We start from the raw sequence: 15042 nt of genomic DNA on the forward strand, positions 1-15042 counted from the left end.
TTGTGCAGATAGCATGACGTAGAAAAGATCGCCGATGCTAGCGTTAGCATTTCTCCCCCGGGCTTAAACTGTGTATTATAGAATGATCACTCCGGTGACAGTACTCTTCAAAGGGTTCACGAAATATGACTGCTACTCTTACAGTTTAACATTTTGGGTTACTTAATGTTACTTCATATTAAGGCTAATACAAATGACAAGGCTGTAATGCTAACTAACGTGCTAGCTACTAGCTAGGTAGCTAACTTGATCCAGCCACTCCTGGTCCTTTCATCAGATGGGAAGCAAAAGAACGAGCAAGACCCATTGCTGGTATGATAACAACCTAGTACTAAGCACACAGGCATCTTGTTAAAGTTATCTTATCTTAGCCAGCGCCATATAGATAGATTATATCTATATGGTGCTGATCTTAGCTATCTCCTAGTGGAGCAAAACAATTGTGACATCACTTACTTATCTGGGATTTGTAGTCTTTCTAGTTGCGTATTTTTCATAGTCTTGTATTTCAACAGTTTTACGAGAAACTGTGACTTTTTTGACATGGAAATTATTTTTTAAGATTGACAAACATCATATGTGTAATTCATGGCACAATTCAAACGGGATCGAAAGATACGTTTTCCATTGACTTCAATACATTATTTTTCCAAAATAAGGTCCCATGGACCGGAAGTAGATGGGCGTGACTTCGCCACATATGTCTCGTCTGAAAGGAGTGTAGACCCTCCAGAAAAACGCGATTCTGCGATCGCAGAATTTACCGCATAATCAACAAAATGCCGCAGATTTTTAAAAGGCCGCATATTTATCAAAAGACTACATAATCCCCGCCTTTTTCCACACAAAGTTGAGAAAAAAAAAGTTAACTCGTCTTGACGTGAAGTGATGATGATGATGATGACGCGACATCATCAGCTCGCGCATCACAGAAGGTAAACAACACCGTAGAGTGAACGTGTGGCACTCACACGAGAGAGAAAACACCAAGATGAAAAAATCTAATCCATCTCATTTACCGACGAACATTTCTGCTAAAGACCGGGCAAGCAGTACCCCGATGTCTTGCACGAAAGTGGGGGTAAACTATTCTGCACCCCGTGCAACTGTGTGTTGGAGCATAAGAGAACATCGACGGTGACGACCCACTTTGATTAATTCAAAGATTCGAAAATGCTTTCTGCTGCTGCGGACAAGAAAACCAAACAACTCACGTTCACAGAGGCATCGACCTCCAAAACCCTTTCGAGGGCTACAAGAAACGAAGTGAGTAGCCTACAAGATTGAAGCTGGTCAGATAAAGAACGAGTAAATGAAAACAGAATGAGGCGAAGAAGTGTGTGTGTGTGAGAGTGTGATTAAAATAGCCCAATTTCTTTTACAATAAATAAACATTGAATGTGTTTAATTGAATAGTAAAGGGGTTTAACGTTAGTGGCAGGTTGTGTGTGAGAGAGAATAAATAAATAAATAAGACAGCCCAATATTTATTTTTTCCGCATATTTCGCAATTTCACCGCGTAAAATTATGGAGGACGGAACATGACTTAAGTATAAATAAATAAATGTATGAAGAAATACAGGAATAAATAAATAAATACGTAAATAAATAAATAAATACAGGAATAAATAAATACAGGAATAAATAAATGACGAAATAAATACAGAAATAAATAAATGTTGAAATGAATACACAAATAAATAAATAAAAGAATAAATGCATAAATAAATGCATAAATAAATATGGAAATAAATACATCAATGTATAAATAAAAGTCGAAAATAAAACAGAACACACGTTATTATATATCTTTCATTTATTTCTACATTTACGCGACATACATTTATTTATTTATGTATTTATGTGTCCGTATGCTAATGAGGTGGGCGGTCCTAACCTCAGTCTGAAGCAGGATTCGCCAATTGTTGGAGCCAGGCAGAAGCAATAGATTCGTGGCAAGTCACATCATGTCGAGCTGAGCCAAGTCCTCTATACATCGTTCCACACGAAACTGGACATAGTCTTTTGGTTCTCCGTTCTCTAAATGGTCCGCTAATGATCGTAAATGATCTCCAATGGCTCTTAAATCAATATCCATAAATAAACCTTACAACTGTGGATAAACCATGGATGTATAAAGATAAGGGCTAAACAGTAAAGCTCCTGCATTCGAATCAGCGCGGTTATCCAGGCGTTAGTAGTAGAGCCCTCTGCCAGAAATGATCACACACTCCTGTAACCAATCCTGCTTCAGACTGAGGTTAGGACCACCCACCTCATTAGCATACGGACACATAAATACATAAATAAATAAATAAATAAATGTATGTCGCGTAAATGTAGAAATAAATGAAAGATATATAATAACGTGTGTTCTGTTTTATTTTCGACTTTTATTTATTTATTTATACATTGATGTATTTATTTCCATATTTATTTATGCATTTATTTATGCATTTATTCTTTTATTTATTTATTTGTGTATTCATTTTAACATTTATTTATTTCTGTATTTATTTCGTCATATATTTATTCCTGTATTTATTTATTCCTGTATTTATTTATTTATTTACGTATTTATTTATTTATTCCTGTATTTCGTCATACATTTATTTATTTATACTTAAGTCATGTTCCGTCCTCCATACAAAATCACATAAAACCCTGCATGTTTGATCGCATAATCAAGGATTTTTGCCCGCGTTTTTCTGGAGGGTCTAGTAGACCAGCGCCATATAGATAGCGCTGGTGTAGACTAGAGTGCTGACGGAGAGCACCAGAACGCCGCTCCAGCTCTTCAAATATTGCAGTACCCATAAGGAGCCGTACACATGCCACAGTGTTTGCGTGGCTGTGTCTTTAGTTGTAAGCACAGTGGCGATCTGTTGTTATTAGCATCTGGTTAGCTAGCTATGCTAAGGAATTTAAAGAGCTTTTCTACAACCAGGTAGAAGAGAGCTCTCTCCTGAGAGGCTCAAATAACCTCAGCTCAGTGAGGTTAAGGCACACCTTGATATGATCATTATAGTTCTTAATGAGACATTAGAGACTAAATGAAAAACAGGTATAAAATACTAAAAGTTGTTAAAAATAACAAGAATAGAGTGTAAAAGGGGAGTGATTTGTAAAATATCCAAAAAGAAGAATCTGCTTACAGTTCTGTTTCATATGGGTGTTGAGATGTATCCATAGATCTCCTAATGTTGCTCTCAAAGTGCACCAGGTTGATGCTTTTAACTTCAATATTTAAAAAAAAATCTTCCCGGGGGAGCATACCCCCCCCGGACCCCCCTAGAGGAGGTTAGGTCCCCTGATGTAAATAATAATAAAAACTAGGGATGCACGATATTGTTTTTTTGAAACCGATACCGATACCGATAACTTCCTGCTTCTCAAGACCGATACCGATAATAAAAAAAAATGTACGCCACTAATTATTTTAACGCGATTAACGCATGTGTATTTTTTTTCCTCGGCCGCCCCGTAGTTTCAGAGCGCATCGAGTTTAAAATACCATCTACAAGCTGATGCTGACAGCCCGCTCCTGTCGCCCGCTTGTGGCAGACCACACTTCCACGCTCACAGGCAGGCACCGACTGGCCATCTGGAGGACCGGGAGGGTGTGTGTATGTGTGGCCCGAGCGAGCGAGAGAGAGACCTTACGTGCATTGTTGTTGTTAGCATCTGGTGCTAGCTAGCTGCGCTAACGGATATACGGAGCTGTTTAAATGAAAACAGAGGAGCGACATTTCGCCACAACTGCGCCGAGCACTTGACTTTATGCAGGAAGCCAGACAGTGGGACATTGTACGAAAAGTCAGCACACTCAGCACGGATAGTGCGCAACATGATTGCAGCGTCCAGGCAGCTCCGGTTCGAGCATATGCCTTGAGTTGCACATAGCTCCAACGCCCATACCACCGACGACATGTTTGTTTACTGTCCTGGCTTCACGGCCGCACACCATTTACGTCACAGCCAGGCATGAGTTAGGGAGCGCTGGATTTGTGAAAAACTCCCCTCTTTCTAAACCACTAATACCACAGTACTGGCAAAACGGGAGGAGCCGAGTGAAAAACAAGCGCCCCTCATCCCAATCCACCCACACCGCAGTATTTTTTTCTTTTTTTTTTAACCCAAAATATATATTTTATATTATCGGGGCTATTAATACTGGTATCGGGTTTATTGGGATGACGTCATAATTCCTAATATCGGACCGATAAATATCGGGCCGATAATTATCGTCCATCCCTAATAAAAACCCATGATTTATAACTCAACATCTCTGTCTCCTATTGATCTGAGTATATTATAAAGAATAGCCAGTTAATTGAAGCATTATAGCACAGGCCTTTGTCATATGGTATAATACGCTGTTTTTGTTCTGCTTCGAATAGTTCTCTCTTTTTTCACCATACCTGTGTTTGCATCACTGTGTAGAAGGCCTCCGTCTTCCATACCACAGCAAGTGGCCTTTCTAAGCAAGAAAACGACACCATGAAGACTAAAGAGCTCTCCAAACAGGTCAGGGACAAAGTTGTGGAAAAGTATGAGACAGGGTTGGGTTATGAAAAAATCTCACACACTTAGAACATCACAAAGCACCATTAAATCCATTTATTTTAAAATGGAAAAAATATGCCACAACAACAAACCTGCCAAGAGAGGGCCGCCCACCAAAACTCTCATACCGTGCTAGGAGAGCATTGATCAGAGAGGCAACAAAGAGGCCGAGGATAACCCAGAAGGAGCTGGTAAGCTCCACAGCAGAGAGAGGAGAATCTCTACATAGGACCACAGTAAGCTGCACACTCCACAGAGCTGGGCTTTATGGAAGAGTCGCAAAACAAATAAGAAAACATGTTTGGAGTTCGCCAAAAGGCATGTGGAAGATTCCCCAAACATGTGGAAGAAGGTCCTGTGGTCAGATGAGACTAAAATTGAACTTTTTGGCCATCAAGGTAAACGTTTTGTCTGGCGCAAACCCAACACCTCTGATCACCCTCAGAACAACATGATGCTGCCACCACCATGCTTCACTGTGGGGATGTTTTTCATCGGCAGGGACTGTGAAGCTGGTAAAAATAGAAGGGGTGATGAATGGAGCTAAATACAGTGAAATACTTGAGGAAACTGTGTTTCAGTCTGCCAGAGATTTGAGGCTTGGGCGGAGGTTCACCTTCCAACAGGACAATGACCCAAAGCATACTGCTAAAGCAACGCTAGAGTGGTTTAAGGGGAAACATTTAAACGTTTTGGAGAGGCCCAGTCAAAGCCCAGACCTTAATCCAATCGAAAATCTGTGGTATGACCTAAAGATGGCTGTACACGAGCGGAACCCATCTAACCTAAAGGAGCTGGAGCAGTTTTGCCAAGAAAAATGGAAGCACATCTCAATGGAAAGATGTGCCAAGCTTATAGACACATACCCCAAGAAACTTGCAGCTGTTATTGCTGCAAAAGGTGGCTCTACAAAGTATTGACTTCAGGGGGGTGAATAGTTATGCACGCTCATGTTTTCTCTTTTTCATTATTATTTCTTGTTTGTTTCACAATAAAAAATATGTTTTGCATCTTCAAAGTTGTAGGCATATTGTGTATATCAAATAATACAAATTCTCCAAAAATCTAATTAAAGTAAATGTTTTAAAGCAATGAAACAAGAAAAATGCCAAGGGGGGTGAATACTTTTGCATGGCACTGTATATACAAATATTGAATATAGAATGGATCAAAATAAACATAAAATAAATGATTATTCCAAGTTAGTATCAAAGCAATGTGTAATCAGCCATGTTGGGCTACAATAATTAGGTATTTATTTAAAGTATAGTTAAATAATCAACATGTAAGGAACTTTTCTCTCACTATGTTTGCCTGAAATGGCCTATTAGTAAAACAAGATTAGCAACTATCTTTCTCTTAATGAATCAGTGGCTCCATACTAGGAAATAGTGTTTTTGTGTATTGTTGTGTGACCAAAACTACCTTTTTCACCCCACTGCTGTCCCTCTTCCCGTAGATCGTAAAGGTAAAGAGTCAGCCGCCATGAAGGCAGACCTTCTGCGGGCCAGAGATATGAAACGATACATCAATCATCTGACTGTTGCTAAGAAACAATGTGAGAAAAGGATCCGCCTTCTCGGTGGACCAAACTATGAGAACAGTGAAGAAGGAGGGGCCGAGGACAGCGACGATCCGCAAAGTCAGAAGGTAAGACCAATAAAGTTGGAGACAGTGGTCTTAGAAAACGTTTTAGAACATTCTGTCAGGTGTTCAAAAGGTTGAATTTGATTTTTTGCATAAAAAAATGCTCCCCACAGAATCAGTATACTTTATTTATCACAGGGGAAATGTTTTTTTGTGACAGGCACTCCATTTGGAATAAAATATTTAAAAGTATAAGTAAGAAAACAAGTTTTAAATGTCCAATAAAATAAAATAACAATATTATATAAACATAAGAATTTTACGATATATAACAACAACAAATATGTATATAAATAGTATAGTATATCAAATGTGCGGATAAAATAAATCCAGTGTCATGGCTGATGTTTGTCATTTCTTCTTCTCCCCACATTCAGATTCTCCAGTTCGATGACATCCTGTGTAACCCGGGTTACAGGGAGCATTTCAGACTGTACATGGAGCGGGTTGATAAGAGAGCTCTGATCAGCTTCTGGGAACTGGTGGAAACTCTGAAAACTGCCAACAAGGTAACTGTGGAGGCTCTAGCTCAAAGCTGCTGAAAGTACACGTCATCAGGGTATTAGTGATGAGGGACAATGTTTTTCTACTGTGTGCTGTAACAGTGCTGACATCTGGGTGTAGCTTTCAAACAACATTGCAAAACATTGTTGCTGTTGTCGCTTTATCAGAACACACATTGGCCTTATTCCAAACCAACCCCAACATCTCCCACAGTAAACTCCATCTGTAGTCTAACTCCGAGCTGAATGAGGCTCTTTCTTTAACCTGTTAAGCCCGGCGGGGGCTGCAGGCTTTTTTTCACGAAACTGTGTCTCAGGGTTTCTTAACATTTGACAACCTATTAATGTATCATACCCACTTAACGGGAAGAGACTCTGCTAACTGACGATATGAACCATTTTAGCTTAACGAAACACAAGGGTAATACCAAGGTTGCGTTCGGATAGTTTAAAAATCAGCTCCTAAGTTCTAACCCTATCTCCTATTCCTTGACCTCTGAGTGAAACGTCACGGGGTTAAGGGATAGTGGATAGGAGAATTCAAAAGGACTTAGGAGAAGAGACTGCGGTGCTTTAGAGAATCCGAATGCACTTTCACTATCCGACGTGTTTATGATGCGCCAGCGGACGTCATGGATGTGCGTCTGCTGCTGTGGGGAAACTATGGAAACTACAGTTTTCTATACAGCGGACTACAACATGTATGTTCAATAAGAACGAGGGACTACTGTAAACTCATCTAGAGACTCTGCACCGTGCTCTGATGCTGTTTTATGTTTTATGAACGTGGACAACAGAGAAACATATTCTTCATGACCAAAGTTGGAATTGAAATAAAAAAGGAAAGTGAAACTTATGCTCGTCACCCTCTCCCTCCGGTCCACATTAATACAAATGATCCCAATACGTATGATTGTATGAACTATGAAAATATCTTAAAATCAATACAAATGTATTTATTATAAGCGTTAGTCCTTAACATCTATCACTGTGTATATCACCATTCAAACATCTTTTAAAAGTTGAACAAACCCCACACAGCTCAGTAAAGACTGTGAGATGTTGACTTTATTTGATCATTTCAGTAAAAACTAACGTTCATATTTCTCTTTTTGATTATAATACTGATGAACGTTCAGAAAAAAGCACTTTGGCAACTTACCACATACGTTTTAAAATGCTTAATAAGCACTGTAACTTTCATGATATCATTTCTCCGTCATAATCGGTTGTTTCCGTGAACGGCCGACTGTTGAGTGACGGCAAATGCTGTGGCTGCAATGCATTGTGGGGCAGAATTTTCTCCTCTCCTTTCTGTTAGGGAGGTCCAGTGGTTCCTAAACTAAAGGAGGTTATAAAGGAAGTTTGAAACCTCCTTTCCTATCATCTAGAGAATTGGAACGGCACTTATCATGGCTGCCACTGAGGGACTTCCGGGTCATTTCACTTGGTTAGGAAGGTTCCTAAGCTAAATGGACTATTGGAACGCAACCCAGGCCTCTGAATTAGCACTAAGCGAAAAAATGCTAACGCACTTAGCACAGAACTCACGGTAGAAATATTGTATTACTTATCGGATATGCACAAACAAGATATCAAATGAAAGCGGGGATTCCACAGATTCCAGAGGTATACGTATCATCACTGTGCGACCAGAACTCAGGGCAGCAAAGGCAAAACCAGACAACACACAACGTGTAAAACGGCAAATACGTCTTACCTTTGCTGTTTTTTTTTATCACAAGTTGTGTTCAATGGCATTAAAATGATAACAACGCTGCTGAAGGTTAATCCAATTTGTCTGTGTCACTTTTAAATGATTACTGATAATCCATCATAACATTTTTGTTAAAAACGGAGATTTCATATAGAGCAGGGGTGTCAAACTCAATTTCATAATTAACATTATGGTTGCCTTCAAAGGGCCGGTTGTAACTTTAAGACTATATAAAAATACATATATAAATATTTCATATATATAAAATGACGTTATTGCCTCTGCATTGGATTATTTTCAGATAGGGTAATAACTTCATAATTAACTACGTCTGAAAGAAGAAGTCTAGGGCAAATAATTGCAAGTCTTTTCAGTGAGAATGTCATAAAATGATTTAAAAAGAAAAGCCAAATTCTGGAAAAAAAAGGAAGTGACATTTTGAAAAAAAAATAGTAAAATTGTGGGACATGTAGTTTATGGGCAACGTGCTTCTGTAAATCGGCCTGTAACCGTATGATAAACATATTATATTCTTTGCAAGCTCTTGTGGGGCCACAGATAATGAAGTCACGGGCCTCAGTCACAAGGCCCCCGGGCCTTGAGTTTGACACCCGTGATATAATGTGTGAGAGCTACAACCCAGCTTCCGATTTTGGGCATTCTGGCTACGCATCACTCATTCACCAATAGGTAATGTTTAGATGGATTTTAGGAACTTCCCCTCGATTCTAATGGCTCTAGCGGTTAAAAAGAGATGTCAATCATCAAAATCGACCGAGGGGGCCCAGAGATATGGCAAATACACCCAAATGACCCCAGAAGTGTTTTTATTTTTGCTAAATCTCTCTAAAAAGGTCACATGTCATTGTTCTGCATCAATCTTGATACAGGGTACTTATTGTAATTCCCTCGAAGCACAGGCAGACACAAGTGGCTTTCTCATAACGGGTTTATTCCTCTTCGAATCCACCGTGAAAACTACACATAAACAAACAGTATAAATGACAAACATAGTATCGTGTTAGACACATAATAACATGCACAGCATGTGAGATAACTTTAGCAAAGTAATAAACGTAAAATAAATACAAACACAAAAACATACCTCGTTGGCTGCATGCTCTGAAAACAGAGGGAAGTATTCTTCAGTCCTGAAAAACAGGCGTAGCAGGTTAAAGGGGCCCTACTATGCTTTTGGGTTTTTCTCTTTCCTGTAGTGAGCTATATCGATTGTTGTGCATGCGAATGGTCTGCAAAGGCTAAAATCCCAAAGTTTCTCTCCCAATGCTCCCCCTCTGCCTGGAACGCCTCTATTTGACCCATTGTTTAATTCCAACACGCTTTGGTTAGCACATTGTATGTGTTATAGGTTTTTATGCATGTAAATGGTCTGCAAAGGCTAAAATCCCTTTGTTTCCTCCAGAGTGAGTTTTTCTCCCACAGACACAGACAGACGGTGAAAAGAGGTGCTGCAGCACATGAGAAAAATAAAGAGCTTTTTGAACATTAAAGCATGGAGACATGTCACAGTAGAGGTCAGGAGCTAAATACACATATGAACCTGAAAATGAACATTGTATGTCCTCTTTAATAACCCACACCCACTAGTTAGTTTGGAATGATCCTTCTTGGATTCTAAATCCACATTTGAATGGTGACCATAAATTGTTTTCATGCCAATGTCTAAAGCCTTTGTTTCTGCCACTGTCAGACTAAAGGCCCGGACACACAGGGCCGATTTCGGCCGTCGATAGATGTCTGGCCGTCGATGAGCGTCCTGTCGCCCTACTCAGATTGGTGTGTCCAGCACCGTCGTGTCTTTTCGGCCGTGCCGACACCTTCATGTTGAATCGGGAGGCTGTCGGCAAAATAAATCCCTCTGATTGGCTGTTCAGCTTAACGAATCAGTGCATGAGAAGCGAAACGGAAGTGAAGAAGGCACACACAGACAGGCTATTATTTTTCATTTTCCAGTTCCGCACTAAACATGTTTTCGATTACAAGTCGTTATGTGAAACAGTCTGTGATGGACGAGAGTGAAAATGGAACGCACGCTATTTGTTGTTTGTATATATCACGCAGTCTGTCTTCCGGTTGCCTCTTTTGAATGACGAATACACACTACCGCCACTTGCTGGTAAGGAGAGTTATTGCCACTCACGCATGCACATTGCATACGTGCTACTTGGCCGTCGGCTGAAGTCTTTGCGGTGTGTTCCAGTGCGACTTTTTGGCCATCGGGACGTGTTCTTTGGTGTCAGTTTGGTGTGTCAGGGCCTTAAGATCAGGCTTCACTGGTGTTATTGGTATGATACTGCCTGTAGAATTAGATTCCAGTGTGGTGGTTTGAAACTTGGATCATCCAGACATTTCTAATAACACAAAAGCATCCAAATGTCAGCATCTATTTAAATAAAAATAGATGTTATAATTTTCATGATTCACCACAGAATATTCTGCTTCAATCCATTTGTGTTTGTGTTGAGCCTTTCACAAAGGTTCACTGTGGTCAGAAGATGTTTGCTGTCCCACTCAGCAGCACACAGAGGGAGGCTTGTGCTGCTGAGTTATATCCATTGAGAAAGTTGATTTATTAAGGAAAAGACTAAACTATATAATTAGATGATTTCATTTATTTAAATTGAGGATTCATTTTCTGAGGTTGATGACGTGATAAAATATGACAACAGTCACAGTCATTTAAACCCAATAGAATCTTTTAATGTAAAACAAAATGACAGTAATAACTGTGCGTGTGTGTTGTGACAGAATGAAGTGCCCCAAATCGTCGGGGAAATCTACCAAAAGTTCTTTGTGGAGAGCAGAGAGATCCCAGTGGAGAAGTTCCTCCTAAAGGAGATCCAACAGAGTCTGGTGGGGAACACAGGAACACAAGTGTTTGTCCGACTCCAAGAACAGGTAACGGCTGCTTCTGCTACTCACTAACTGTAACAAATAGCCTCTCATTAAAGGTCAGAGTAACTACAATAATCTTCACAATGTGAAAAGCTGTGTCTCAAATTTGCATACTTCTGTGCATAAATGTACTGTTTTGTGAAGAAGTGCATGCCAATGTACTGCAAAATGCTCCATGAGTCCTGGATGGTGCACTCACAATGGTCAACAAGTTGAGTTTGGAAGGCTGGACACTTCTAACCGTTACTGATTGCCATCTTGGTTACGTAACAAAAGTAGGGGAACTAGCCACACAGCACTATGCAAATAAAAGTTATACATGTATATGTTTTTTTCATTATTTATGTAACATACCACTTGGTGTCCAAAGGAAGCCATTATTCATTTTATTGGGTAAAATAAACGGACTATAATGATGGATCCTTGTAGGGCTGCAAAAACAATTGAAATGTTAATGAAATTGCAATATATAGTGCATTCTCCAAATCACAGTAAACAACCCAATTTTCTGAATGGAGTATTGTGATGCTTCCGATAAGTCCTGGCCTACAAATTGTATTCTACAGACAGAATAAAATATCCATGTTTGGTACAGAACCTCCAAAAAAGAGAATCCCCTCTAATATCAGGAATCATATCGTTATTGCAATGTCAGTAAACAATATCCAGTTGGTAATTTAGTCCAGATTGGGTATCCCTAATACTTCAAATAAAAGCGTTGTTAGCGTTTGCTAGCTAGTTGTTAGCTTCCTAGTTATAAGCTAGTTGGTTGTAAGCGTTGACTAGCTAGTTAGTCGATCTGTCCTCGTCCATCGTCAATTCTGGTGAGGACACAGCAGCTATGTGTGATTTGAGACCACGCTACATGATCAAAATTAACACACTTAAACATTTTCACAGTGCATGACATGCAATCTACTACTAAGTGGAGTATCTGAATTTAGACATAGAAACAATTGTTAAACATTGAAGATTAATTATTTCTGTTGCTCCTATGTCTCCTGCAGGTGGCAGAGACGATGAGAGAGCGCTACTACCCCTCCTTCCTGGTTTCTGACCACTACGATAAACTGATCAGACGAGAAGAGCAGAACAGCCAATCACAGTGCAGCATTGAGGAGAAGGAGGAAGAGGTCAGTCACACACTGTTTCGTTAGAACTATTCAACTTTTAATAAAACCTGGTGTATCATTTTTGAGTGTGTAAAGCTTTTAATAAATATATTTCTTTTTTGCTGCAGTGCCAGGGTCTGGAGTCAGGAGAGGAGGTGGGGGATGAAGGCAGTAAAAGAATCAACGAGCAGGCCAGTTATGCTGCGACCAAGCTCCGACAACTCTACGACAAACTGGAGTACAAGCGCCAGGCCTTGGGCTCCATCCAGAACGCTCCCAAACCAGACAAAAAGGTGACAAAGAGAGGGCTAAAATCACAATTCACTTCAGCAGAGTGGCTTAAAAGACACTCAGGATAAAAGTTCATCCAGACCTCTCGAGCATGGTGTATGTCAGGGGTCTGCAACCTTTTTGACCAAAAGAGCCATTTTGCCCCCTTTTCCAATACTTTTTTTTGTCTGGAGCCGCAAAACATATTTGATAGCTTGATAGCTTATAAAGTTGTATATATTGTTGTATCATAGACAAAAACTGCATTAACTGTTTACCTCTAATAATAAACAAAGAACTCTTATAAGGAGAATTAAAACAAATATACACAAGCCTACTTTAAAATAAATTAAACACAGCACTTGGGGAGTCCTCTGCACATTTGAAGAAAATAAATACAATTTAAAATTGACCCACTTTGAAATAAATAAAACATATAGCTGCACCCTAAAAAGAGTTAAAGGTGGGGTATGTAATTTATTTCAGAAAACACTTTTTGTTATATTCCATGGAATGCTCTTAACCTCCCGATAGCAATGAATATATTAAATGCTTTGACAATAAATACATTAAAAATGTCATCTGTGGAAGCCGTAGCGCTGTAAAAAGCACGACCAATCATTTTGGCCGGCCCGGCTAAAATAACTGGATGGCCTACCTGCCTGTCAGCCTTCCATCTGTGCACAAACTTATCTCGTGCCCTCATTGGTCATGTGCGCATTCGTGTGTTTTGGAGGAGGGGCTCTGGAAGGAAGTGGCAGATTTTTTCCGGTTGTGTATTTTCAAATTCTAGCGCACTCGAGCTGGTTTCTCAAAAATTACATACCCCACCTTTAACTGATTGAATTATGACTGAAGATCGGCAGCTGTCTTCCTCTTCCGTTTTTATCCTCGATAGGTAAAGGCTGCAGCACCTTTGACAACTCGAATCGTTTGCTGTGAAAGCATATAACTCTAACCACGCAGAATTAAACCCTCTGTGTTCCTCCGATACTTTTATTTTCTTTGATTTATCCATAGTTCGCTCATCGAGCCGGCAGTCAGGTTATTCACCAACAAGAAAAGGCGCTCGTCTTTTGTTGACTTAATTAAAACCGTTTTGTTTTTTATTTGTGTCACAGTATCACCTCAAAATACAAGATACGAAACATTTTCAACCATGCAACAACATTTTAAATAGACCTACAAATACATTTATTTTATTTCCTTCTTATTTTTGTCTAAACTCAAGGGAGCCTGAGCAGAGGGCTTAAAGAGCCGCATGCGGCTTAAAGAGCCGCGGGTTGCCGACCCCTGGTGTATGTAGTGTAAGATGTTGAGCTGAAATAGTCTTCTATTAAACCTTTTTAAATGTGGAATTTTCCAGGTTTTATTTCTCAACAACAGGTTATTAGTTTTATTTCAGAGGAGATTTAGTCTTGAGACAGTTGCTCCATTTAAGAATAAAAACAAATTGAAGATAATACAAAAACATCCTAAAGACATAAGAAGTTAAAGGTGGGGAAGGTCATTTTGGAGAAACCAGCTCAAGTGCGCTAGAATTTGAAAATACACAGCTGGAAAAAATCTGCCACTTCCTTCCAGAGCCCCTCCTCCAACACACACGAACGCATGACCAATGAGGGTGCGAGATAAGTTTGTGCACAGATGGAAGGCTGACAGGCAGGTAGGCCATCCAGTTATTTTAGCCGGGCCGGCTAAAACGATTGGTCGTGCTTTTTACAGTACTACGGCTTCCACAGATGACATTTTTTTATGGATTTTTTTGTCAAAGCACTTACTGTAAGATATTCATTGCTATCGGGAGGTTAAGAGCATTCCATGGAATATAACAAAAAGTGTATCTCGAGCCGGTTTCTCAAACTTACCTACCCCACCTTTAACGTACAAATGTGCAATAAAAATGTAAACAAAAATAATGCATATATTTATTTAAACATACAAAAACAAAGTTACAATTCCAATAAAAGGTAAAACAAAGTAAAATAGTATAAAACATTTTATTTTGAACAAAGTTGCTTAACTTTGGCACTCTAAGCACAGTCAGAATGATAAATACTTTTATAATCCCAAGGGGAATTTGCTTTTCGTGACAGTTTTTACATTTTAGAATGAATAAAAAGGAGCATAAATAAAATAGTAAATAATTAAATATGGGTACCTTGTGTTTAGAGTGCATTGGTAAAGAAACATTATCCTGGAAGAAAACATCAATGCTTTCAGTATTTTGTACATAGTGTAGTGTTGCCCCCTTTTGGCCGAAATGAGTATTACACAAACACACATTATCTTTTACTTTCCCGCTTTTTG

The 15042-nt window shown here is 39.4% G+C and overlaps 1 protein-coding gene across 2 annotated transcripts in view; it reads left to right on the plus strand.

Moving 5' to 3' along the window:
• snx25 (sorting nexin 25) overlaps positions 1 to 15042 on the plus strand; it is an 80241-nt gene that overhangs the window by 58569 nt on the left and 6630 nt on the right. For both annotated transcript variants that reach the window (XM_034217417.1, XM_034217418.1), the window contains 5 exons: positions 6027 to 6217; positions 6592 to 6723; positions 11204 to 11353; positions 12358 to 12483; positions 12591 to 12755. In XM_034217417.1, the coding sequence (XP_034073308.1) occupies positions 6027 to 6217; positions 6592 to 6723; positions 11204 to 11353; positions 12358 to 12483; positions 12591 to 12755 (764 nt within the window). The remainder of the gene's footprint in view (positions 1 to 6026; positions 6218 to 6591; positions 6724 to 11203; positions 11354 to 12357; positions 12484 to 12590; positions 12756 to 15042) is intronic.

The sequence above is a fragment of the Gymnodraco acuticeps genome, unplaced genomic scaffold (genome assembly GCF_902827175.1).
Source record: "Gymnodraco acuticeps unplaced genomic scaffold, fGymAcu1.1, whole genome shotgun sequence".
Classification (NCBI taxonomy): domain Eukaryota; kingdom Metazoa; phylum Chordata; class Actinopteri; order Perciformes; family Bathydraconidae; genus Gymnodraco; species Gymnodraco acuticeps.